This window comes from Triturus cristatus, chromosome 10, assembly GCF_964204655.1.
Source record: "Triturus cristatus chromosome 10, aTriCri1.1, whole genome shotgun sequence".
Classification (NCBI taxonomy): Eukaryota; Metazoa; Chordata; class Amphibia; order Caudata; family Salamandridae; genus Triturus; species Triturus cristatus.
In genome coordinates this window covers 193,235,288-193,262,957 of record NC_140593.1, presented here as the reverse complement: position 1 = coordinate 193,262,957, position 27,670 = coordinate 193,235,288, and the positions used below count along the sequence as shown (strand labels likewise).

The following is a 27,670-nucleotide window of genomic DNA, read 5'->3' as shown; positions in this document are numbered from 1 at the left end:
AAAAATACATTAGGACTAAACTCTGAAATAGCCCCCGCGCACCACAGGAACTCTGATAAGGTGCACACAGCTCAGTAGCCCCTCCAGGGCGTAAATATCACTGTTCACGGGCACCACCATGTCCCCAAGAGCCCACTGGCCGTCAAATGGCAGTCCCAGTGCCTCCACACTCACCCCCTGGACTGCAGGGTGGTCCTGTGTGGTTCCTTCCCACTTGGGGACTAGGATTACTACTCCTCTTTCATGGCGAGGAGCGGGAGTCTCCGTCGAGGTTTACCCCGAGATGCTCAAAAGACAATGCCAGCCCCACATTGCAGCTGCCCGCACTCTCGTGGTGCAGCTGAGAAGACACAGCACTGGCACTAACCGTGCCTTTGGAGCCCCGTTTACGGGGCTCCTCTGAGTGCCCTCGATCAGCACGAACAATGCGCAATTTTGGCCCCACTCACTGGGGCTGATGATACGCAGGTTCCCGGCACCGACAGTGTCCCTCGGCAGGCCCCACTCACAGGACCATTCCACCTTTTCCTGATTTCGCCCGGTCTCCTTCCCTGGGACCGGTGATCTCTGGGGTCTCATTCCTCCCTCTCCTGAGGGAGGAGAGGCAGAAGTGGAGCCCTTGAGGCTCTGGCTCAGGGACATCCGCAGGCCCCGCCAACAGTCAGACAGTCAGGCACAGGCGCCTGTCTTCCGTTTTCGGCACGTCTGGTTCTCGGCATCCACCAAGGCAGGGTGGGCTCCCGTCTGGGTTTCCCTCTGCCCGGGTCACGCCTTGGGTCAGGGTTTCCTTCTCCTGACTTCCAGTGGAGACCGGGAGAGCACTCGAGACTTCCTCTCTCCTGCCGACAGGCCCGCCTACATCCAGGCAATCCTTGACTGACCTTCGGCAGGGGCCACAATGGTCCTTGACTCCTCTCTTGGGGCACAGAAATGCGGGGAAGGCTCCCGCTCGATTTCCAGGCAGCGCAGGGGAATCCCCATGCCGGGATTCCCTCGGAACACTTTTGCAGCCCCACACTGCAGGACACAAGCGCTCCTCGTCCTGGCACCAGTAATCAAGATGTAGCGCTCACAAGGTGCTAGGGCTCAGTCCAGAGAAGCAGAACTTGGGCAAAGCTGGGCCCAGGCAGACCAGCTCACAGGGCCCTCCAGCAGAGGGGCCGCCCGTTGTGGCAGTTCCTCCTAGGGCCCTGCAGGTACAGCAAGCACCCAAAGCAGCACACTGACATGGGGTCACAGCTCCAGTATTTATATCATATTTCTCTTTGTTCTGCCCTGGCACAGGGCTTGGAGAACCAGTCCCAACTGGTTCTGGAGGGTACTGGATCACTTTGTTTACAGTGCTTCTACTCTCCTTTGTCAGGTGGGGGCTCGGTCCTCAGACACACCACAGGGGGGCGGAGCCAGCATTCAACCAGGCATGCACAGACCTATTCAGGGTCAGGGACTACTCCTCCCACTACTCCAAATGCAGATCTGCCACTTCAGGCTAGCACTGACTCACCCTGCCCCTCTGGAGCCACACACCTCACCAGCCCCTGTCACTCCAGAGCCAGACATGCAATACACATCAGGCAGACAGAGACACATAGCACACAGAAATTCCAACTTCTGGAAGTGGCATTTCTAAAATAGTGATCATCTATCTGCGCACACCATTATGCAGCATTTATTATCACTGTTCCAAACATACCAAATGTGACCACGCTGCTCCTTTCATATCAGGAATTACCACTGAAACACTTATCAGGGAATCCCCAATGCATTCCTATGAGAGGGAAGCCTCACAACAGTGAGAAACCAAAATGGCTGTTTGTCACTACCAGGACATGTCCCAAACTTAAGGTACATGTCCTGCCTTTTACCTACAATGCACCCTGCCCATAGGGCTACCTAGGGCCTACCTTAGGGGTGACTGACATGCAGGAAAAAGGGGTCACAGACGTGGCAACCACTTTGCGTGCCCCGTCACAGCGGCAGTAAACTGCATGCATAGGCCCAGCAATGGCAGAGGCCTGAGACACGTTTGAAAGGCTACTTTGGTGGATGGCGCGATCAGCGCTGCAAGCCCACCAGCAGCATTTGATTTACTGGCCCTGGGTATCTGAGACCACTATACAAGGGTCTGACAGGTAAATTAAATATGCCAAACAGGTGTAGACCAATCTTACCATGTTTACCACAGAGAGCACGCACACTTTATACTGGACAGCAGTGCTAAAGCGCCCAGAGTCCTAAAACCACCACCACCAGGTCAGAAAAAAGACTAGATGAAAGGCAAAAAGTTCAGGGATGACCCTGCAAAAAGGGCCAAGTCCAACAGTGGCATACAGTACAGTGACATAAAGTGGAGTGGCATAGAGTATAAATGCATACAGCAGAGTGGCACAGAATGGTGTGGCATAGAGTGGAGTGGTGTAGAGTAGAGTGTGGTACTTGAAACAAATGTAGCCTGAAAGTGGGTGAGTGGATGTAGATGCAATGAGGCAAGAATATAGATTATGCGGTGTGAATGGAAATTTTCAGTATTAGGTGTAAATAGTGTAAGTAGTGTTAAAGTTATAAGTGTTCAAATACTTAGTTATATATTGTGGTGAGGTATACCATGGTAACTTCAAGGTATACTGTGGTAAATGCCGAAGAGAAGGCAGCATGTGATTGGCTAATGACTGTCTTTACAAAACATAAAAGGCAAACATGTTTTTTGTCAAAACATTTTCGCCGTGTTTTGGGTTAGGGCATTAAATATAGGTAACAATTTGTTTTTATTATTCTTCCCTGCCTTTTACCACTTTATTAAAGTGGTAATAGGTAGAGAGATGTATTTATATGTTTTCATATACTTTTATGTAGGACTTTATGGAGAACTGCCCTTTTTTGCATAAAAAGTGTTTATTAGCGCTGTAATTTGTAGGTATTACTGCGGCACTCCGAAAAGTTTATTGTAGAGAATTAAATATGTAAAAAGCGGAAAATACACTTTAGTACACTATATATAGTGTAGAAGAGTGCATTTTTAAGTTTAAAAAAAAAAATTTTTAATACCGGGAGTACGCCATAAAAAATGTTTAACAATGTAGGGGCCAGATGTACAAACATTAGGAATACTGATTTCCTAATTGCGATTCCGAATCACAATTAGGAAATCATTATTCCTAATGTATGAAATGCTTTTGAATTTCATTAGTGATTCCTAATGGGTCGCAAAACGACCTGCCTCATGCATATTAATGATCATGGTCACAATTTGAGACCCATTACAATCGTAGCCATCAACAGGATGGTGGCCTGCTGCGCTCAGAAAACCGCGATGTCTGTGACTGTTTTTTAATAAAAAAATATTTTTGTAAATACAGTCCATTTTACTGAAAGGAAAATGGGATGTGATTAAAAAGAAAAAATTCAACGTTGCAGTTTGATTTTTTAAGAGCAGGCAGTGGTCCATGGGACCACTGCCTGCTCTTAAAAAAATATTTTGTCAATATTCTCAAAGGGAAAGGGGTCCCAAGGGACCCCTTCCCCATTCCAAGTGGGTTACTATCAGATTTTAAATGGTGGTAAAGTATTACTGTCTGGTGACCAGAATTTGGTTGCAAAACAGTAATACATACCATACCAATACAGTTTTTGGAAGGGACAAACTAAGCACGCCCCTTCCAAATACTGAATCACATTTTGCATTTTGTACGTTTGAAAAAAGATTTTTCCGGTGGCAAATGGCCCGATTTTGCTAATCAGGCTGTTAGCAATTGGAAACATGCTTTGTACAGCTTGCCCATAAAAACGTATAAATAATTTTCCCTACCTATTATCAGTTTAATTAAGTGGTAATAGGTAGGAAAAATTATCAAACCTAATGCTTACCTATATCTAAGGGTGTAACGGGAAACACAGCCAAAGTGTACCGAAAACAACATGGCTGTCTGTTTATGTTTTGTAAATGCAGTCATTGGCCAATCGCAAAATTCATTGTCATTCCTATGTACCGCTGTAGTTTCGCAAAATACAGCGACATGTAATTAAACTACCACAACAGCAGATACCACTACGTTTAAATACCTTATAACTTAAATAATATTTACCCTTGTTACTTGTATTATGCAAAATGATGATCTGTGCTGTATAATGTATAATCCTGCCAAATATCATGGAAATCAGTTCAGCTGTTTTCACACTATGTGTGATGCAAAAGTCTACAGAAAATGCATTGGTGGAAAAACCTGTTTTTGGACCCCCACCCTTTTATCTTTCCACCTGTTGACAAATCACCACAAAACTTTCTGTTCTGCACAAACGTAGAAAAAAGTTGAAGGTCTGGTAGGTTTTGCAGAAATTCATCAAATGTGGGAAAAGTTACTTGTGAGTAAAATTCTGAGGAATACCTATACCTGGGAATCCTAACTTTAACTATGGAGTGGCTATAGATGGTGGTCGCCAGTAGGTAGTTCTAGTTAGAACCGTGTTTCTAGAGAAAAAGCACTGTTAAACTTGTCTATAACTTTGGCATCGTTTGACAAATCTTCACAAAATTTTAAAACAAAGTAAAATAGTGAGTCTTGTTGTGCATGGAAAGTTTCGGGGTGATCTGTCAAGTGGGAGCCGAGAAAAAGTGGAGTAAAGAAATACGATTTACAATGTTAATTCCCATGGGAGCTTTGAACATGACTACAGCCCGAACTGCTGGATGCAGTTACACCAAAATTGTCAGGAAGGTAGATTTCCGTTCGTAGATCATGCTTTCAGTTATTTGGTGTGAATCTGTTCAGTAGTTGTTGAAAAATGTAAGGGAAAGCAAATAAAGGTTGGAGCCTAAGCACAGATCTCACGGTGCGATCTGATTGGCTGTCAGCACTACAACCACAAAGTGCTGGCAGTCATCTTGGGTCCAATATACATGATAGCACCACATTGAAATGTATTGTAGTTAATGGCAGATTGTGTGAGTCACAAAAAGGAGAAATCATTTGTTGATGGTACCATACTAATTTTAGGAATTGTGGTGTATTCTTATGTAATTTTACCCTATGAAAAAGCCTTCTGCTGGGAGTACATCAATCATGTTTGAGAGAAAACTGTTTTCTCATGATTCTCCCAAAGAGGTTATAGAAGGTGCTCCAGAACCTAAAAGGAAAGCATATTTTCTGTAAATTTGCACTGTTTCTCAGCCATATGAGAATGAAGTATGACATTCTCAGTAAAACATGTACTTCCAACAGGAGCAGCCTGTCAGATGTCCCATGTGTTCTACTGCAGCCTTCCAGAGTGTTCTAAAGAACAACTAGAGAGCCAACAGTCTTACTAATGAGCGATTATGATTGAAAAAAATTGGTAAACATTTAACACATTTAATTTAGAAAGGAACAAAATGAGGGATTTATTTTGTCATAGAAATTATGCTTAGTGCTGTAGAAAGAAAAATAAGGACACATTTTAAGTGAGTTCTCAAATATATTCCTCTTCTATTTCATTAAAACATTCTGACATGCAGACTGAAACATGCACTTTCAACACCAGCAGCAGACTGCCAGTTAATTCCCTGTGATCAGCAGTTTACTACAGTGTTCTGATGAGAAACTAGTGTGCTAACATTCTGAATATATGCCAAATGTGTGGCACATCGGAAAGCCATCTTGAAGGAACCAAAGTGAAAACTGAAAGCATGTTCTACTGAGGATACTGCAGTAAATGAGATTAGGGAGCTTCATAACAAATAAGTCTCTCTAATATGGCCACCAGAGAGAATGTACCACAAATATCACCCAAATGTTGCCCAAGTATAGCCCAATGTCAGAAGGGTGAAAAACAGTCACACATATTGGGCTTCATTCTAAAAGTGCATGAAAGGTTGACACATACTAACAATTCAGCAGTGGTGTTACAAAATCAAAAAATGAAAGATATGTTTTTAATTGCTGCCTTCCGCTCTATCAGAGGGTGCAAAGTTGAAAGAGCTGCCATTAATGTAAAGAGCTGCCATTAATGTTTGCTTTGTGTAAGAGTGGATTTCCATTCTTAAGCTTAGTTTTTACATTTTCTGACAGTATTGTATCTATCTGATAAGACCAACAAAAAAATATTTGATCAACGAACTCATGTTTCAGGTATGTGAATTACATTTAATTTGGAGGAAATAAATTATTGAAAAGGTATATGTGTATTTGAGAATGTTTTAAGAAAGTATCAAATATTTTTGAGAAAATATTGGAACTATGCGGTCATCTTATAAATAATATGAACTTTGAGTGAACTACACCTACCAAGATTCTATGGGGTAATGGCGCTGTAACAAGCATGCAGTGCATTCCTACCCACTTTCACTGATAAAAGGCTCCTGTGAGCTGCCCCTAAGCTGATGAGCTTTGGAATGCCACACACAAGGAGAGGAATTATACCTGAAAGAATTGGCAGCATGTCCAGCAACACGTAAATATTCTCTACTGATGAGGGGGAAATACTGAAACACTGGAGTCAAGAGATACAGTTTTGAAAGACGGCATTAGCTGAAAAACAATATGAACTTTGTGTGAAAAACTAAACTACAACTACCAAGACACAATAGGGTAATGGTGCTGTTGCATGCAAGCAGCGCATTCCTAACCACTTTCACCCATAACAGACTCTTGTGAGCCGCCCCTAAGCTGACGAGGTTTGGAACGCCTGCATGCTATAAGTGAGATTATACCTGAGAAATTTGGAAGCATGTCCAGCAAACCGTATTTATATACTGATGAGGCAGGAATCCCGAAACACTGGTATCAAGAGATACGATTTCGAAAGACGGCATTAGCTGAAAAATAAATATGAACTTTGTGTGAAAAACTGAACTACAACTACTAAGACGCTGTGGGGTAATGGCGCTGTTACATGGAAGCAGTACGTTCCTATCCACTTTCATTGATTAAAGGCTCGTGTGAGCAGCCCCTAAGCTGGTGAGCTTTGGAATGCCTGCACGCTGTGAGTGGGATTATACCTGAGAAAATTAGAAGTAAGTCCAGCCACCCATAAATATTCTCTACTGATGACAGGGAATGCCAAACCACTGGTGTCTGAAGATATGATTTTGAAAGACGGCATTAGCTGAATAATAATATGAACTTTGTGTGAAAAACTGAAGTACCACTACCAAGATGCTATGGGGTAAATGCGCTGTTGCATGCAAGCAGTTCGTTCCTTTCCACATTCACTAAAAATGCACCACAGGTTGCAGTGGCAGGCCTCTATCGTGTTTTGAAAGGCTACTTTAGCTGGTGGCACAATGAGTGCTGCTGCCCACTAGTAGCATGTAATTTGTAAACTATGGACTTATGATGTACCATTTACTAAGGACGTACAAGTAAATTAAATGTGCCAATTAGTTCAATTTTACCATGTTTGAAAGAGAGAACACAAGCACGTTTGCACTGATTAGTAGGGGTAAAGTATGCAGAGTCCTAATGCCAGCAAAAACAAATTCAGCAAACAGGAGGTGGTGAAGGCAAAGGTTTGGGTAAATACTAAGCCATGGACATCAGGTCTAACACTCATCCAATATCTTTACAAGTTCTCCATTAAATATGTCCCTTGCTTCTGTAATAGAGTACCTACTCAGAACATCCTTTATTACAAACAATTTGCATATTATTGGTCTCTACCTGCAGTAGCACAGAGGAGCTAAAAATGATATAATGAAATAAGGCTAGAAAATGTTAAAGTCGCTATATTTAGTTTAAACATTCTAACCGTCACTTTTTGTGCCGTGTGTGGGCTCAGCAGTCATTATCCAAACGGCAAAAATCATGCAACATTGTTTGTAAAGAGAGATGGTTCCTTCCATTACGTATTAGTGCTCGAACAGTATGATTTATAGAAAAGAGCACCCAATATTGCCAAAATAGACTTCGTATAGTTAACTCCAGCTTAGAAAGATGGAAACTCTGAAAGGAAATTTCTGAACTCTGGAATTAGTGTAGAATTGAGTGACCTAATATTTTTAGACAACTTCCCTAACTCTGCAACAGTAGTCTACTGTTTAGTTTTTACCGATGGTGTGTGTGTATTTTTTTGTGATATTGGGGTATGTTGTGCTCAATTTGCCTCATGATTTGTCAAGCGATCATTGGTTTTGCAGAAGAGGGTTTGATGTCTATCCCAGACCTATGAGTATATTTAAAGTAACTCTTGACGAGATTGTGATAAATCAATGTTTTTCAATCTGTATTTTTTTCAGTCATTAATTGCATGCGGGACTCCAGCGCCAAAGCTAAAGATGTATTTATTTAATTGACTAGCTACGGATGTTAATCAGTTGAATTCAGAGAACCTAATGTCCTTGATTGAAAAGCAGTTGTAACTTTAAATTGTATGTGTAGTGATCTGTGCCTGTTAGTACTGTGAAAGATACAAACAATAATGAGGAAGTAGAGTAATAAACTATATATTCAAAATATTTAAAATCTACCATGTACCTTTTTCATTTCCTAACAGATAACCATAAACAAGTTACTTACAAGCTTCTACACGAATTACTTACAAGCTTATAGACAAACTCACTCAGGCACACAGGAATTTTAAAGCACAAAATAGCCGAAAAATATAATATGCATTGGCAAAGTAGATTAGCGGTTATTTATATAAACTACATGGCTAATCTTGCAGACAAACATACAGAGAGGATTTGGCAAAAGGTTTCATTAAGAGTCTAAAGGTAACCAGATGATATTTTCACCAGGAAATATGATGATTTTTCTGAGCAATCATTTTTCATATACTTTATACAAACATTTAAAAGGTAGGTCCCCAAATCAGGATTCACCAAATAAATTGTTATCACAAAGTTTTCTTTGAACTATAATTGATGGCACCTAACCACCATTACACACAAAGTGTGTCTACTAATATTTTACTATTTTAAAATTAGAAACTGTTAAGTGACTGAGAAGATGGGTATGGTGAGTAAACAGATGTAAAAAGGTGATACTGTACACATGCAGATGTCTCACTGTTTAACCATTTTGAGATATGTAAAAAATTGGATTGTTGATTGGTGTGGGTGACTACCCACCTCAAGAAATAATTACAATCCTTCTCAGGGTTAACTCTCAAAGTCACTAAATTTACCTCAACTCAATCCTCTGTTATCTGTGGCACAGAACTGAAAGGCTTAACTTAGGGCAGTGTGAAAAGTATGTATGCAGCACCAAAACAATAATAAAGTGAAAACACAAACCAACAAAAATCCTAAACCGAATTAGAAAAAATAGAGTAGAATTTAATAAACAAAATGGTACCAAAATGACAAACTAAGAGGAACCAAAGATATGGATTTTTAAAATAGGAAAAGAGCCAAAAGGTGTAATGTGCCAAAAGTAGTCAGTGGATGCAGTAGCCCGGGAACAAGCCATGGTTTGAGGCTGACCACAATGGAGGACAGGTGGGTTGGATACACCAAGTAGATTGGCCCCGCTATGGCCTGGAAGCAGTTTCTTCGCCCCAATTTGATACGTCTTCTCCACTCTGGACAAAACTAAAATTCTGTCCAATGCCACGGAACTGCTAGTCGGACACTTTTTACAGTTAGTCCCCTTAAAGCTCCACAGCAAAAATGTTGAAAAAGATTCCCCAATTATTTTGGTGCCCAAACAACAATGGGTACACTTCCAAGCCCCCTGGATATCAGGGGAGCACCAAGAGACTTTCAGGGTGTCAGTCAGAGGACAGAAGCAAAGTCCAATACAGGTCCACTTGGCAGTGGTCAGTTGGGATTCTTCACAGAAAGGTCCTTTTCATGTTTTGTGTGTTTCTGGAGAAACCCAGGGATTAGCTATATGATCCTTGGATAGTTTTCTGTCCTTGGATTTTAAATGCAAAGGGGTCCAACTTCCTCAGGTTCTTCTCACAGGTAACAGATACCAAGCACAGCAATTTCATTCTGCCTTTTAGCCTTGCGCAGGTTCAGAAAGTGTTCTGATGAAGGTGCCTTCTGGTACCACATTTATGTTTGGCAACAACTAATAGATAGAGGTGACTCCTGGACACTCTCTAACCAATGGGGCAGAGGTAGCCGACTCACTGTTTCAATAGTTCCTGTTTTTCTTACTGTACACAGGCCCAAAAAGCAATGAGCTAGGGTGTTTTCAAGATGGCAAAAACTCATTTGCCACACTGAACATGGGCTCTGTAGGCTGGGGTTATAAACAGAAGTGTCATGGGGGAATTACCAATGTCCTCCCACGTCTAGCAATAAAATCCAGTTTGAAGCAGGCACTGTACCCACAACAAACCAAGAGACAGAAATCTGGTTGTTAAAAAGCAGGCTCCTTCAAGTAACAAGACAGGATATACACAAAAATGATCTTGGCTTCTTGTTCTCACTCTTTCAAGTGTGCATCAAGTGTTACAGCTGGCTCAAAAGTCCTATCAGGCAGGATGTGAATGTGTGATATCAACAGGGTGACCACGGTCTCCATCTGAATATTCTGCAGACTTCAAATGGGTCATCTTTGCCCATACAGGTCAGTTTACTGTTTGTTCCTTGGAGACATTTCAAAACTCTTTCATGCCTATTATCGGGGTTGATCACAGGCTGGGAGCTGACAGATGCTTACACTAATTAGCCATCTGGCAGTTCAGGCAGGTAAAAGTAACTTTCTAAAATATACTTTTTCTAATATTTATTAAAAATCAGACTTCCCCATTGAATTTGATTTTTTATAACTATTACAATAGCAGTTGAATTATTTTTCTACTTGTTCCGATTCCCAAGATAGCAGTATTAGGATGCAGAGGATAGGTTGCAGGCCATGTGGCTATTTAGCCAATTTAGAATATGATCCAAAACACCTCCTAAAGTCTCTGAAAAAAACAAAGGTTAAAGTGATGTTATAGTTAGGTGTTTAAATGCAAGAAGACCTAATGTTGAAACCCTTATAAAACCTGAAATCTACCAGTTATAGTTTAGTCAAATAACTATAATTTCCAGCCCATCATGCACTAATTATGACTGTACATTTTACATCCACTGGTAGTGGCAACTTCCCTGGAAGGGTCTCATGCTACTGTTCTAAATCCATGCTAGCAGAACAGGAAGTTCTTGCGAATTTTAATACGTTATCAGGGAGACAAATGTCTGACATCAACTGGGAGGCTCATTTTCAATTGTAGGCACCTCCATGTTTAGAATGCAAGCTACAACTCATGTTGCAGACACCAAAATAGTCAAGGTACTCCACTGGGCTTCGGAGTCCAATAAAAGTGTACCCTCCTCATCCTTGGTAACAAGCCCTTCCAGGCAGAGTTTCAAGCAGAGCTCTTCCCAGTCTGACTGTTCTGCTGTAACAACGGCCTGGCATGTCACCATTTCTTAGCTCTTCTGGACTTTCAGTAACACTGAGCAGGTATAGGATTCATAGTGTTCCAGCCACATACATGTACCTTGGTGATGAACATGTCTTCGAGGTAAGTAGATGTGGAGTTAGGAATAATAAATCTATACTTTCCTATATTTTGTTACCTTTCAATATTCTGTCCACGATTTTTCTTGTAGGTCTATATTCTTGGGCGTCAGTAGGACAGTCCCTTTCAGCCAAAGGCTCTAGAATGTAGCAATCCCTTCAACTCTACTGGCTTTTGAGATGGCAAGCCTTCTTCTTTCCCAGATCTGCTCACCAGTAGCCCTAAAAAATCCATTACTAAAACAAATGTTTATTGTATACAATTGCTGCACACTGTTATTATTCAGAGTATTGAAGAGTGTTCACTCTTCGGGTCAACCGTTATGAAAAACCCGGAAAATATTTAGTGTAAAAAACAAGAGTAGAGGAGCACAGTTTCTGTATATGAATATCGTTTGAGAGAATACTATTATCTTATAAATCACAGAACACACTTGAGAAAAAACAAGCAAACACTTCTAAATTAGAAAAAGACAACACACCAAATTCTTTCTTATGTTAAGTCTGTAACTTCTTTCTTTACTTTATTCGTACATCTTCATTACAATACACATGTACAAAAAGGTACAGCCTACTACAAGTTTCCTTCCAAACCCAGGGGACTTCTTCAGGGCAAAATGTAAATGTTGGTTATTCAAATTCATTGAGAAGAAAAACATCAATCGAAAACTTTTTATGCTCTTTGTGCCGACCCCCCCTTCCTGTTTACTCAGATGATGTTTAACACTTAAATGGGTACTAATTCTGTTAATCTGGGCCCCACAATGGGTGCACATGAAGATTATTAAAGACGTACGGAAGGTTACTCTCTGACAGCTTCTACGAGAAGGGTTGTAGAGTCTCTGGGATTTCTCTAACCAGAGCAAAGGTTCCATCAAACACATACGTTTGTTGACAGGATCGGAATATTAGGGATTATACACTTTCTTTTGATGCAGTTTCTATTATGAGTTAAATAAATATGGATTTGATGGATTCCAGAGTGATTGATGTTTTTCTTCTCAACGAATTTAGAATAACCAACATTTACATTTTACCCTGAAGATGTCCCTTGGGTTTGGGACGAAACGCATAGGCTCTACCCTTTTATACATGTGTAATGTAATGAAGATTTATGAATAAAGAAAAGAAAGAGGATACAGGCGTAACATAAGAAAGAATTCGCTGTGTTGTTTTTTTCTATTCAAGAAGTGTTTGCTTGCTTTTTCTCAAGTGTGTTCTGTGAGTTATAAGATAATAGTTTTCTATCATACCATATTCATATACAGAAACTGTGCTCCTCTACTCTTGTTTTTTGCGCCCTAAAAAATCCACATACGTAAGTGACTGTGAGAAAGCCCTACAGGCCTCTCAAGAAGTACTAGGCTGATGTGTGAGTGTGTCTGAGCTCCTCCGGCCTTTAAAGCACTGCACACAATATGCAACTTACCCAATCTTATGGCCTTTCACAAGCCCTAGCGGATCCTGGCCAAGTGTAGATACTGCTGGCAAGGAAAGCTGCAGTCATGTTGCAATACTTGAGTTTGTCTTCGTGGGTAGAGCAGAGACTGCCGCCTCCTGCCTCACGTCCACATCTGGCTCAGAAACAGTTAACGCCCTCCTCTGGCAGGCCTGTCAAGGGGGTCACGTGAGTCGGGAGCCCTGTCACCGAGGAGATCTAGAGGTTGGTGGGAGGAACCGCAAGAGGGGGCTCTGGGAGAAGTTTCACCGAGCTGAGGCGGGCAGTGGCCTGGCAGAACACGGCCAAGCATTTCCTGTTTGATTGCATAGAGCTGCTTGGCCGATTTATCCGCGCAGTTCAGGAGAAGAGCGCAAGAAACTGATCTAAGAGCCCGGGGAGACGCTTCCGATGGGCTGATCGCGCAGACACCGGGCTGCCGTGGAGTGCCGTGCAAGTGCGCGGAGAGGCACTGCTCGGGGACTGCAGAGACAAGGCTTGTTTACAAGCATTAAGGCGGAGGCTGCAAGCGAGGCCACCCGGATCAGCGGGCGCTGCTGCAGCCTGTGCTTCTGTCATTGCAACGCGAGGGCGCCCGCCCCAGTCTAGCGCCCAGACTCAGATCACAAGCGCACGGGGCTCTGGCACACTTGTGAGGCTGTCACGGGGATACCCGCCCTCCTCGTGCCCCACCCTTGTCCCAGGAGACCCCAGGACGTCTCCCTGCCGCTCGCTCTTGCTTTGATCACCTGGCCTGTTTTTATGAATTTCGGAGGCTGTCTAGCATCTAGGGAGACAGCGCACCCGCTGTGCAATCCGGTCTTGGGGTGAGGAATGAGCCCAAAAGTGTAAACAGAAGAAGGGAAGCGCCGTGACAGTGCATCTTGACCACGGAGTGGGCGCCGTCGTCGCAGGAGGGGCTCACGATGAACACCAATGCCATTTATGCAAGCCGCAAGAGGCGGAAGCCTGTCCAGAAAGCGTAAGTTCTCCCTCGTTGTGTTTTGTCTTTCTGTCTCCCTTGTGCCATCTCTGCGGGGTTACTTAAGAGCATTCTGCGTAATCACCTCATCAGGAAACGGGCTGTAATAAACACTCTGTCCCAACAATAGCTGCACGCAGTGACACCTTACATTGCTTATTGAGATGCAAGCTGTGATACGAGTGTGTAGAAGACCTGTAAGTCTGCGCCACCCAGCAGGGCACGTGGCTCCCAAATGGGCGGCTGTCGCCTCAGCGTCGCAATGAAGAATTAAAGATATTGCTGTTTGTTGCACTTGTTACACATTTGAGCCAAAAAACATTTACACACATGGGTCTTTGATCATTGTCTTCCTGTGCAGCGCAGTTCTAAATGACTCTTGTAGCGTGCATTCATTACTACCGTAGTTAACGTAGTGTAGCACAAATAAATACATTTGTATGGCGGGGCAGATAAAACCCGTGTTTGGAAAACGCAGGGGTGTGTAGTAAAAACTATGGCTGATTTAAGAACACAGTAGAGTACACACGCAGAACCTCCGAAAGAGGCAAGAGGTAAACGTGCTGCTGCACGCCTGGGTTGTGTAAACACGAGGACATTGTGGGCAGTGGGCTTGTCTCGTGTAGAAACTACAAGTGACCAGCGCAAGCGTGGTTCTCCAACAGGTGGGGGCGTGCAGATGTTCACCCAGGGCTGTGCACTTGGACGTGTGGCGCAGTTGGCAGCGTGTTCGGAGTGTTTTTGGGGCGTGACCAGCGAACGGCGGGGGGTTGGGAGTGGGCATAGCACATGCCTCTCCAGAGCAGAGGGACGGGGTGTTACCTCAGGGATCCACGACTCGCCCCCATTTCCAAGCCCCCTCACTCGAGTGCCCCCAACATTGGCGATATGCCAGAAGCTTTCTGTCAATGAACGTTTTTTTGTGTGTTTGTGGTTGGGCAGTGACGCCGTCAGGGAAGTACTGGTGGGGTTTTCTCAGGTTGTTTGTCAGGGGCACACGCCCTTTACGGTAAGCCACGACCTCTCCCCGCACACTGCACAGGCGTGAGAAACATGCGTGATAGCCCGCACACTGGATTTTGTCTTTACATTGATCTTGACACTACACACCGTCTGTTATTCTTTCAACACAGTCCCAGAAACTCCTTTCAATTTATGTTCGTAGTAAAATCTTGTTAGGGTGTGTTTGCGCCTTCTGTTTTGCAGGATTCCTTAATCCCAAGCGCGGCTAATAGTCGCCAGTCCCTTTATTATAAGTTGTGGACTTTGAAAACATGTTTTTGAATTCTGAAAAGAAATGCGTAGAGAGAGGTCGAAGCGCGTGTTATGCAAGTCATACATCAACTAAACGGAGGGATGTGGAAAAGCCATACGAGCAAGCCTGGGAAGTGTAATGATTCTATATACTTTCTTTTTCTCACATGCTCCCTCCTTCAGGTACATTGTTGTGATTTACACAAGTCTCACACAGAAAACCTGTTTTGTAAGCGTAGCAAACACACGTGCAGGCTCGCATTTCTTTGCATGCACACGGAGAGGAGGAAGTGACGGCAAGGCCTGTTACTGTGTGTGAACGCTGCAGGAGTTGAAGCGGCAGCGCGCTCGCACGGGACCGGAAGTGTGGGCCCTGGGACGTGTGTGCAGTGTAATGGTCACCCCAGGTACTCCCCAGGGACTTTGCTGCCTTGTTTGCCTCGCTGTTCTTTGGTCAGGTGCATGAGTTACTTTGAAAGAACATGTTAAAGCATGTCTACTGCATATATGTTTCAGCTGTGTACACCAAGAAAGAATATCCGACGGCAGTGTGCTCCAACCTTTCCTGTAGGATGAACTACTCATGTCAACGACATCGACCCTGAGCTTCTAATATTATCCTTGGTGTAATATTGAGCAGATCAAAGTCGATTACCCAAGTGGCCGCCATATGCAAGATCACCAGCAGTAATTACCTCGATGCACCCGCCAGGACTGCCCAAAATAATGTTAAAAAAAGCTTTGTCAATGTTCAGTGCCTCATCATTACTAATTTAGGATTCTATGGGGCACATTTATTAGTAGCGCAGCGCAGCAAGTCACTTTGCTGAGTTGTGTTATAGGGAAATGGCAGGAATGCGCTGTATGTAACACAGTACAGCGCGTTCCTGCCTTTTCTCCAGCCATTACATACAATGGGGTGCCTTGCACCCACACACGCTCCCGCGCACCTTGGTGCATAGGTAGCTGCATTGCATGCAGGACTGTTTTTGTGCAGGAAGGGGCACCTTCCTGGACAAATACAATCCCCTGAGGTGTATTCCTGGTTCAAGGTGTGCTCAATGGCGTAATGAAACTCGAGGGAGCCTCACTGCAAGGCACGTGGAGGGCCCCCCTCCGGGCTGAATCAGTCGCTCTGCAGCCCAACTGCTGTGCTGAGGGGGCCCCCTGGAGCTTGGGGGCCCCCTGCACCGCGGGGGCTGCGGGGGCCTGTGTTACGCCCCTGGGTGTGCTGCAGCACATATAGAAGGAGGAAGCAATGATGATACATTGAGAAATTCATCCTTGTTACACTTCCCCTGGGAAGGCGTAGCATTTTGGCGTATTGCCAGGTCCCTACCAGTCATGGTAAATCTGGGAATGTGTCAAAATCCATGGGAGCTGCGTTGGAGCACCCATGCAACGCCCATGGAACACCTCCCTGGGACAGATGCAATGTAGCGAATCGCGCTGCCTTCCATTACTTCTGATTTATCAAGCCACTCAGGGTCACCCAAAGTTGTCTTACGTGGTTTGACAAAAAGCATTGCAGGGTTTGCGTCACACATGCGCCACGCTGCATGGTGCAAACACGACACAAACCCATGAGAAATGTGCCTCTAATTTAGTGAGCTTGGCTGCCACATGAGAGCTGCATCTAGGTAGCTGGAGAGAGACCAGTGGGTGGCGAGCTATTCCTCAGCGAACGAAGCCTGTTCTAGACAAACACACTTTTGAAAATAACAGGGCACCTTTGTAATCAGGGCCGCCTTCCTGAAACGTCCCCACTGCCCTGTTTAGCAACCAGACCCTGTCCAGGCCTGCCCAGAGTCTGAGGTTTCATTGTAAGTGAAATAACTGGTTTCCAAAAGTACAAACAAAAACTCACTCTGAAACCGTCGCCCCTCCATGCTGGTAGATCATACATGTTAATTAACAACTACATTTAAATCCCGGATACCCTCTTGGCCGAGTCCCGCTGTGCCAAATGCACACACTTCCATATGTTAGACATTCAGCCAGCTCCGGTTACATTCTGAGACTTGTATTTTCGCTTTTTAACAATGTAAACAAAGGCGTGAAAATCCCGCCATGCACTGTGCTGCAGGCCCTGCAGCCGCTGTCTGAAGGAGTCGCGCGTGGCCCAGGCCAGCGTGCTGCGTAAGCGGGATGGTTTCCTCCCTGTCGGAAAACAGGAGCACAGCGCCGCCGGATTTCCTACTAATAGCTAGCGCACATAATACGTGCACGATTCTTTTCTGCTTATCTGACGTAGAACGGGTAAAATTGGTTCTGCTTATCAAGTGCTTTATACAAAGAATTTGCTCCGAATTAAACATGGAGCGGATTTTTTTGCACTCTGTTTGTTGCTGATTAAAAGACAGGAGCCAAATGATCTTGCACCAAACGCGGTCACTTTTTTTTTCACTTTTGACAAATAGATTAACGTTCGATTTACTTCCTGAAATCAACCCGTAGATATACTGCAGCCTCTGCGTAAATTGCGTTGACCCTGAATGTAATGTAGCCGAGTCACCCTTGGAACATACACATTTTGCCTCGTGCTTTAGCCATATGATGCTAAATGGAGTCGCCTCATTCTTTTCCCACAATCCGAAACCCGACTTAACTCCTTGAAGTCCCCCGCCCTGTGGCGCGCAGACTGTGCCTCTCTGGGGCCCCATGCCCCGATGAAGGCATTTAACACTAACATACTTTTTATCTAAGTACTGTAGGGTCTGTAGAGGGAAATGATGGGTTGAGAAGTAGATTAGGGTTAAACTTGTCTCCTTATTTGTGCATTCACATTTTAAAAACAGGCTTTAAATTCGACCTCATGGAGCTTTGTGTATGACCTGAGACATGTATGGCGCCCTCTCATGCTTTGGGGAACGTACCTCTCTCGGTGAATGATAACCTTGTATCCCTAAAAAGATAACTGAGCGATCGCAGTGTATTTTACATTTGCATCTATATGCCCGTGGGAACACCCAGCATGCCAGTAGATCAGCAAGGATGTCCTTGGCCCTGGCCTTGTGCAAACAACGGGAATGGTCCCTTTGACTGCTGTTGGGTAGTAAAATACAGCAATTACTATGGTTGCATTGGCCCCTCCAGGACCTGGGCCCCGGTGCACCTGCACCAGCTTCATCAGTGGTACCTTCGCATCTGCATCACGCGGTTCATGAATGTCGTCAAAGGTAGTCTGTAGAGATAGAAAAGCACCCCACTATCGTATGAGGCATTCCACGCCACGTTATGGGCTTCATTAAATATTTAAATAGACATACAGGGCTTTACATATAGATATTTAAATGCATCTATTTTTAATAACTCATTAGAAATGTTTGAAATTCTATATTTCCCCCCAAACTTGATAGAGATTATTTTGATACCAGTATTTTTCAATTGTTTTATTCTTTGTAAAAAATCTTTCGTTTATAGAAATGAAAACATCAGTAGAATTCATGTATGTGCTACATTGACTAACAACCCATGTACATCACTGGAACATGGAGATTTTTGAACTGCTGTTGAAAAAAAATCTTGATTTTATTAAAAGCACAGAAGTCAATTTTGTTAGGATACTTCCATTCAACAGAAGCAGTGGCAAAGTCAATAGGTGTAACCTTGGCAAGCTGAAGCAATGGTAATTTTTATTATTATTACAAGCATATACGACACAAACAAAAAGGAAAAAAAGAAAATATGCCCTCAGCTAAACACTGCTTCTTAGGCTTGAACTAATCATTTACAATTTTTAAAAACATTCATCAGATGCACTTCAATATTAGCAAAGGTTTTTCAACAACACATTTTTCAGTTGTCTCATGAATTTTATTATTATTTGTGAAGGATACTAGAAAATTCACCCACCTAACCAAGCACTCAAACTACAGACACCTATAGTGTTATAATATCACTTGAGCACTTCATAACGTAAACTTGAAAAAGTAGTCCCGATAAAATAAACAGCCAATATTTAATAATACTATAAAAAGCAAATAAAATAAAAAGCACACTTTAACCACATTTGCAACTGAAGACAAATATCTGTGTTTAGGCAGATATGAACAATGTGCACAGGTTTTTTTTCAGTCACTCAAAGTAAACAGAGTGGGTAAAGTGGGCTGTCCATTGCCCCAAGCCTTATGCTGTTAAAGGCTGAAGCAAAATGTGAATAACAATTGAACAGACCAGTGATGAAGTCAGCTGACCAAAAGGCCCTTTATGTATGTTTATCCTGTGTGATTTTTTGGGGAAAAGCAGTAATATCCTTGCGAGACAGCTATAGCTATCTCAAAGGCCAGACATCAAAAAAGTTATTAAAAGAACGGCAACTCCCAAGTAAACTATAATTTGCATATCAAGATAAATGAGAATAGAATATATAAATAAATTATTTGTGAAACAAAGATATGGTTCTAAAGAAAGTAATGGGGCCCAGTGTTACCCAACTCTATACATTTTTACATCAACTGTTTTTTGCACTCGTTTTCTTACTCTTTCACAGTGCTCTACAGTGGCTGAAAAGCAATACGTCGGAATATACAAAAGTAATTAAGACCCAGGTTTATCGTAGAACTTGTGTCGTGCAAGGTGGTGCCAGGGCTACCCAACAATAAAGTCAGATTTACCAAACAATGCAAGGCCAAGACTGATAAACCTGGGAATGCCTCAAAATGACACGCCTTCCCGGGGAACGGGCAGCGAGGAGCAATATCTTTATCGCCCCTCGTTGTTGCCTCTTTCTGAGTGTGTATCTTTATCGCTCCTCGTTGTTGCCTCTTTCTGAGTGTGTATCTTTATCGCCCCTCGTTGTTGCCTCTTTCTGAGTGTGTATCTTTATCGCCCCTCGTTGTTGCCTCTTTCTGAGTGTGTATCTTTATCGCCCCTCGTTGTTGCCTCTTTCTGAGTGTGTATCTTTGTCGCTCCTCGTTGCTGCCTCTTTCTGAGTGTGTATCTTTATCGCCCCTCGTTGTTGCCTCTTTCTGAGTGTGTATCTTTATCGCCCCTCGTTGTTGCCTCTTTCTGAGTGTGTATCTTTATCGCTCCTCGTTGCTGCCTCTTTCTGAGTGTGTATCTTTATCGCTCCTCGTTGTTGCCTCTTTCTGAGTGTGTATCTTTATCGCTCCTCGTTGTTGCCTCTTTCTGAGTGTGTATCTTTATCGCCCCTCGTTGTTGCCTCTTTCTGAGTGTGTATCTTTATCGCTCCTCATTGTTGCCTCTTTCTGAGTGTGTATCTTTATCGCCCCTCGTTGTTGCCTCTTTCTGAGTGTGTATCTTTATCGCTCCTCGTTGTTGCCTCTTTCTGAGTGTGTATCTTTATCGCTCCTCGTTGTTGCCTCTTTCTGAGTGTGTATCTTTATCGCCCCTCGTTGTTGCCTCTTTCTGAGTGTGCTGCATTTTGCCACACACTTAGAAAGAGGGAAATGCCTCTGAAGATAGTTTTTTGTCAGGAAGATGTCCCTTCCTGCACAAAAACAATCCCGACTGCAGCGCACGCACTCTTGCACCATGACACCAGGGTGCCTGCATTGGCCCTAGGGCGCAGATTGTGCGCCAGCGCAGGCAGAGAGCAGGAACGCGCCATATATTGGTAACTATGACTCATTCCTGTCCTCTTCCTTTCACACAGCGCTGCGGAGCAAGTTGTCTTGCGGTATTGCATCGCGTGAAAGTTTAATAAGTCTGGCTCTGAATATGAATTTATTACATAGGCTAAAATATAATTCCTTGTTAGCAAATTAGTGGGGGAAAGGAACAGAACTTATCATGTCTGGTTATGAAGCATGTCTCAATTAAACCTTTAAAAACAGAACAGTTGTGTCTTATGGTTTCTCACAAATATTAAAATTCCTCAAAGAAAGAGTGTCATAACACGGCGGGGGTGGGAGGGGAGGGGGTTTAGATGATTTGCAGAAGAAAATGCAGACTGCAGTATTTTACTTGCCCATTAGCCTTGGGCTGGTCCTCAAGCGTTCCAAATGTTTTGCAGAAGGACATTGAACCAAGTGCTTTTCTATGTATAGACCAGGTGGGTGGTTTATTATCGCGCTCCATGATGGAGGAACGCCAAATGCACCACCTGACGTGCAGGCCGGGAGTGGTTTGTAGCAGGCCTCCAGCGACGTGTGTGGGAAAAAGGCTATGCAAAAAAAACGCGCCAAGCCAAGGGTGGGCAAATACAGTGAGACAGCCCCGCTGTTGATTTGACAAACGTAGGTACCGGCGTTGTGTTTAGGTGAGGCCCTTGTCATTGCCAGTATATGTATCTCTTCCTGGGAAGTGTTGTAAAGCATTGTCTTCAGTTTGTTTCTCTGTCTCTACAATGTTGCCTCTTCACATTGGCCAGAATCAGTCACATGGCGTCCGGGTCATTTATTTTGCCATTCAGAGTTCAATAAAGGTGTTCAGTTGACTGTGAAGCTGCTGTGCAGTCCCCACGCTCACACTCTTGACTAGTTTGTCTTTCTCATTATTTCTGTCCCAAGCCAGGTGTTCAGAATGCAACCAATAAATCCATTTAAATATTGTGCATCTGAATGGAGCCCATTCAATGGTCGTGGTACAAAGATGGCATGCATCCGATCTTGTTCACCCCGGGTCTCAGCGTACTTTCCAGCAGTGCTTTAAAGGGGCCGGTACGGAGCACCGGCACTTTTTTATTTTGAGAGGGAGTGCACCTGCACTTCTCAATAGAAACGTAATACTTTCAATTGGAAAGTACCGGCACTTCTCGGAAACATGCCCTTCTGATTTCCCATCTCAAGTGCCGCTTTCCAGAATGCTTAGGAGCTGAGAAGCCACTTAACAGTGACGACGTTTTAATCTGCGGAGAGTGTTGGACTGAGGCGCCCGAAGAACAACACCACGTGGGAAGATGCAAAGACACGCATAAACATTTATTTAAAGCGTTGGCCGACGTGGCATTGTTTACGAGCGAGTTAGCTCACTACCTGTCATCATAAAACCTTACAGAGGATGGCATTACATTACCAGTTTAGAGCCTCCAGGTATTGTCGCTATACTCCACGCAGCAGCGACTGCATTGTAGGTAGTTTGTGTTGAAGCCTCTGGCCCTGAAGTCAGAGTAGTTCTATGGGAGCTGTGCATCCCAGACGGCTCTTTATTTACTGTTTGCTGGCGAGGTTTACATCTTTGCACAGTGGTATGGCCTTCACGTGTTGCTAAAGAGGGTGTCGTGACCTTGGCGTTGCTCGCGCGTGGTTTTGTCCCTTTAGTTTCTTTCTTCATTTAGTTGACTTAGAGGGCGCTGCATGCCATTTTGTGGACACTCGGGCGCTTTAAGCATGATGGAGTGTATGTGGCGAAAGGAAAGAAACTTTTTTTTGTGGAAACGTAATATATGAGCTCTTGTTTGAAACAACGCGAATTCAAGAAACAGGCTAGTTGGTTTTGTTGTGAGAAGTTATTTCTCTCTTTTTATCCTTGTTTTTTTACTAGGATGGTTTGAAGGGTTTTTTGTTTCTTCCTTAGCAGACACTCAACACACATTGTGTATGTCTCAATGGCAAACTTTTACCTCTCTTTGGTGGTACTTAACCCTAGGAGTGCTGTTATACATTAGGAATTTCTCATGTTCATTTTTCCAAATGTAAACAGAACTGACACAAATGTTACACCTGTCAGCGCACACCTATTGTTGGAGTACATTTCCTGAATGGAATTCCGAAATAACTTCAGACAACTCGTGTGATCTGTGGCAGTTGTATCTTCTCAGGAGTATTCACTTGTATAATAATCATACACGTGTGGAAAAGTAACTAATGTAAATGTCCACATGCATGCATCTAACAGGCAGTTGTTTTCTTTTTTTGGATTGTTTTAAATGAAAACATATTCCCAACAGAACCCTCTTCCTCTTCACCCCTGTAAATGTTTGTGGGGATTTTACCCCATTCCCATTTCCAACCTTTGTCAGAAATAAATGATTGGACGGATTGGAATTTGGGAATTACTTGCAAAATGTTGATAAATACCCGCATATTTACAAGTTTGCGGTCTTCGCTACATTTGGCGAGCACGTCCATATTCGAAGGCCCCTGAACATGTCCCAGAGAACAGATTGGTTTGCACTGAAATTCTACTCGCTTGACAGAATGTCCAGTAGGCAGATCCAATTAGCAAAGAAAATGATTAAACTCACTGCTGAATTGCTTGGAGACATAATGCCCTCACACCTATTATTATTTGCTGAAATCCTTAAATTGTGTATGTTTACAGGGTCGATATGGTCCATTTGACTGTGGGTTATAATTTTCATCTGTCCACTTTTTCTACTTTTGGCCTCTTCCATGTGTTTGCCATACACTGCAGAGGAAAGCAGTACATTTGTGATTTGTATAAGGCCTTCTTTACATTTTAACAAAACATAGGGGGATATATACTAAAGAAAATATGGACTGGTGCTGCTCCCCTTCCCTGTGCTGGTGCTGTTGAAGACTGCCTTATGCCACACATCAGGATTTGTATAAAAAACTATGGGTGATAACCCTGGGATGCCCAAGTACCACCATGCAATGTCCCCTCGATGCAAAGTAATGCAAAGCAGTGAGAGTGTTACTTGTGCTACAAGCAGGGACTTATCCAGTGCAAAAAGAGTGGTGTGCTGGAAAATAAATGTAATCGCTATACTTTATGCCACGTTGTGCGTCTTTGCGGCAGCGCTTTATCTTCATAAATCTTTCCTATATTTTTCTCCAAAAGGTGCCTTCCAATAAAGCATCTGCGAAAATTTCTCAGATTTGACATTACATGTGTTTTTTATTCAGGACGTTAAGGCTATGCACAGACCAGAACATGTTTTTGTAAATACTTTTAGTAAAACCCTGACACACACCTGCAATCATTTTGAGCAAGGGTTGATATTTTTTCAAAAGTGTTTGTTGCTGTTGTTCTGTTCTGAAAATAGGGAATGGAACCAACAGATTTAATTGACATATTTGGTGAAAAGGAAAGGGGATTGGAGTAAATTTGATGATTCCTATTTAATCACTTTACTTCTCTCCTACCCCAGATTTAGTATAATTAAATTGTCCTCTTTTTATAATTTTACAAGCCATACATATGTAATAATTATGATAGAGGGTCCTATTCACAGAACATTTTGTGTACCCAGATATGACTTTCGTACATAAATATATCTGGCAAGATTCCATTCCTGGTTCAGGAACAGTAGACATTTGTGCTAGCAAATTGGATTTACTCACTAAATCCCACCGTGTATGATGCCATTTTTGCATCTTTGAACCGGTCGTTTCATGCACTGAACTAATTAGCATAATGAAAGTAGGCAAGAGGAATTCGTTTTTCAGGGTGTGAGATGAGGATGGAACGCTCCCAGAAATGATGGAGAGGTAGAACAGGAAGTGGTTTCATAACAGGAAAAACTATTTATACTCTGAGAGAAAAAAAAGAAAACGCCTGCTGATGGCCTTTTCATGACAACAGCACCTGCTTTTTACCTGCTAAATCCAATCCAGGCAGGAAGTGTACAAAAGCTCAGATTAGTCAAAAATACGACACCACCAAACATGCCTTGTGGGGCAGGGAAATCAAGTTCGGCTAAAATAAAATAAAACTGTGCCAGAAAACAAAAATTATGGTCTGCATTTGTTTTTTATTTTGAAAGATAATTTACACATACTCTTACCTACAGCCACAGGCTAGCAATGAAAATCAGCAGTTTGGCCCAACAAGGTATCAACAAAAGAAAATCTTCTCTTATCCATGCCAAACCCATCACCAGCAGAAGCGACAGACAGCTGAGGACATCTCAGTCATTATGCATGCGGTGTAGTGTATATCTAGTGCATGTGGGTATAACCTGCCCTCCTGAGCAAAACTCTCACTTGCCGCCTCTTTAGTAGCATTTCTGAAACACTGTAAAGTAGCAGGGGGTGATTTCAAAATAAAGACACATTAAGAATGGAGCCCAGTCTGATTTACAACTTTACGCTCTCCCGGAAATGAGGTGCAACGTTAACTCCATACCCAGCAAATCCCTAAGCCTAAAGAACCAGTCCCTTATTTACTCGCATTTAGAGGTAGTGACTGCGAACAACGCCAGTGATATCTGTCTCCCATAGCAGGAAAAGAGGGGGTATGTTTGTTTATTGGCCAGACATAATATGGCATTTTGCAGGACCCTCCAAATACTTGTGCGGAACATTTTGTCAACTGTGTTGAGTACTCATTCTCAGTAAGTCTGAAGATTTGAGTAGAGACTTACCACATTTTAAGAGTATACCGCTACTGCCAGAGCACTTCCTGCATCTCTCAGATCTGTGTTTGTCCCAGTCACAAAGTTTCACTGTGGTGTGGTACCAATGTGCGACTATCTTAAGGCTTCTGTCGCAGTAGCTTACTTTGCTGTTGTATAGTCCCTAAAATAAATCTCCTTCCGCTCTATGTGAGAATTTGGTAAATCTCCCAATCCCAACTCTTTCGTTCCAGATTCTTCGGAGTCAACACAGCACATCAATATTAGATTGGATATTGCTTGTTGCTAGCTTTTGTGAGGAGCCATCAGCAGAAGAATAATCAGGGGCCTAACTGTAGGATGCACATCTCAATGCCAGCCTGGTGCATCACAGAAGTATTCTGCTTCAGGAAAAGTAAAATCCAGCTTTAGATAAACCCCCCTGCGTCTTATATCCTCTTTTAGTGCCACGGTCTCCATACCTCAAAAGAGTCACTGTCTGCGACTGTGGTGAACTCATGAGTTCTCAAAATGGGAGTCAGTAGTGAGGGCAGGATAACAGGAATTGTTTGCTCTAGTGCAGATGCGTCTACGCTAGTTGATCAGAGTTTATGGTATTTGGTTAACTATGGTTCCTAACAGCAAAATGTATTACTGTACCAGCTGATCAGCTTAGTCAGAGACTGATATTGCAAACAAGGAACATGGGAGCCCAGTCTCTGAAGGACTGAGTATGTGCTTCTGCGACAATATTCTTGCACCATGAGCTAAACAGCTTTGGTGAGTATTCTCAACAGTATCACAAAGTCAATAATTCTGAATTCTCCTATCCTACTTACAAAAGAAGTTTGATTATTTGAATTTTAAAGAAAGAGGATACGTTCAAGATCTCCTGAGTTACCTAATGATTGCGCTTTTACACACCATGAAAAATCTCTCTTCTAAGCATTCATTACGATGTTTGCATACTGGATCGATTCCAAAAGCATCATCCTCTTAGGACAGACCGGATTTAATACTGTTTCTATCATAATCCATAATTGTGGGGTCGTTCACATTTTAACCGATAAATTTGTGGAGAAGAAAATACAATTAATACATTTGACATGTGTTGACATGTTACATACGATAAACAAGGTCAGCAGACATATATTATGGTGTAATCTGCCAACCTGAGAAGAGGAATTTTAAATTGATGGTATATTTTATATTTAACATTAAGACACTTAATGAACTGTAAATTAGACATACATTGATACCTCAATGCTTTTAATCCTAAAAATGCAAACTAGTCTTTAATTAGTGCTTTCCTTGTAAATAAATTTACCTTCTCTTTCTGTTTTGATATCATCGTCTCTCATTTTGTCCATTTCCTTTTTCACCATAAGAGCCCATTCTCCACCCCGACACACACACATTTGTGGTACATAATCGTTCTTGCACAAATTATAACATTATAAAAATGACTTGACCTGCCTTCCACAAAATACTTAAATTAAGTCAGAAAACGCAGTGCTGCACCAATGGAGTGTTCTTATTCTCTAAACAATTTGTCAAAATTGCCCATAAATACTGGCCCACAAAAATGTACATCTTATCTCACATAGCCTGTCTCATATATCCTTTACATTTCCCCCAAAGCCTTCAATCTGGCTCTTGCAAATAATGCAAAGTTAGTCTACAACCTGTTGTACATCAAATAGCACATATTCTGTAGCTTTAATTGCATAATTGTAGTGTAATTGAACCACAAAATGTGGGAGAGATGGCTAGATAATCCAGCGCATCTCGATCTGGAAAACATTTTAAATCCAGCCTCCAAAACCTTTTAAGACTGGCCCCAAAACGTTTTTTATCTGACCCTTGTTACCAAGCTAGATTCTGTCAATAGAAATAGTGTGATGACTGATGATAGGTACTGAGTTAACCAATCTGGGCACCGATTCACTGACAGAATATCGACTACAGAAATATCGCAGACAAAAATATCGGGGGCGAAATATCAATGTCCACAATATCGAAGTCCTATCTACATTAAGGTAAGTACAAAAATATTGAGAAAAAAAATATCGTTGTCAAAAATATCGATGTTAAAAATATCGTTTTTTAAAAATGTTAAAAAATAATGTAAAATAAAGTAACTAATACATATAATTAAAAGAAACATAGTTACAAATATTTTAAAATGTTGAAAATTATAACTAATACATATAATGTCAAAATAAATTAAACATATGTATCAAATGTAATATATATACTTACTTAATATTTATAAATAATTATTTTAATATCTTATAAATTGTTAACAACATTTTATAACTTATAAATACATATATACACATACAACAATAATATAAATAAAA

The 27,670-nt window shown here is 42.5% G+C and overlaps 1 protein-coding gene across 1 annotated transcript in view; it reads left to right on the top strand.

The window, feature by feature from the left end:
- The first annotated feature begins 13,070 nt into the window (after positions 1 to 13,070).
- The window catches only part of AHR (aryl hydrocarbon receptor), a 342,269-nt gene continuing 327,669 nt past the window's right edge, over positions 13,071 to 27,670 (top strand). Inside the window, exon 1 of the mRNA XM_085630795.1 lies at positions 13,071 to 13,849. Within this exon, the coding sequence (XP_085486921.1) occupies positions 13,794 to 13,849 (56 nt within the window). The 5' untranslated portion in view covers positions 13,071 to 13,793. The remainder of the gene's footprint in view (positions 13,850 to 27,670) is intronic.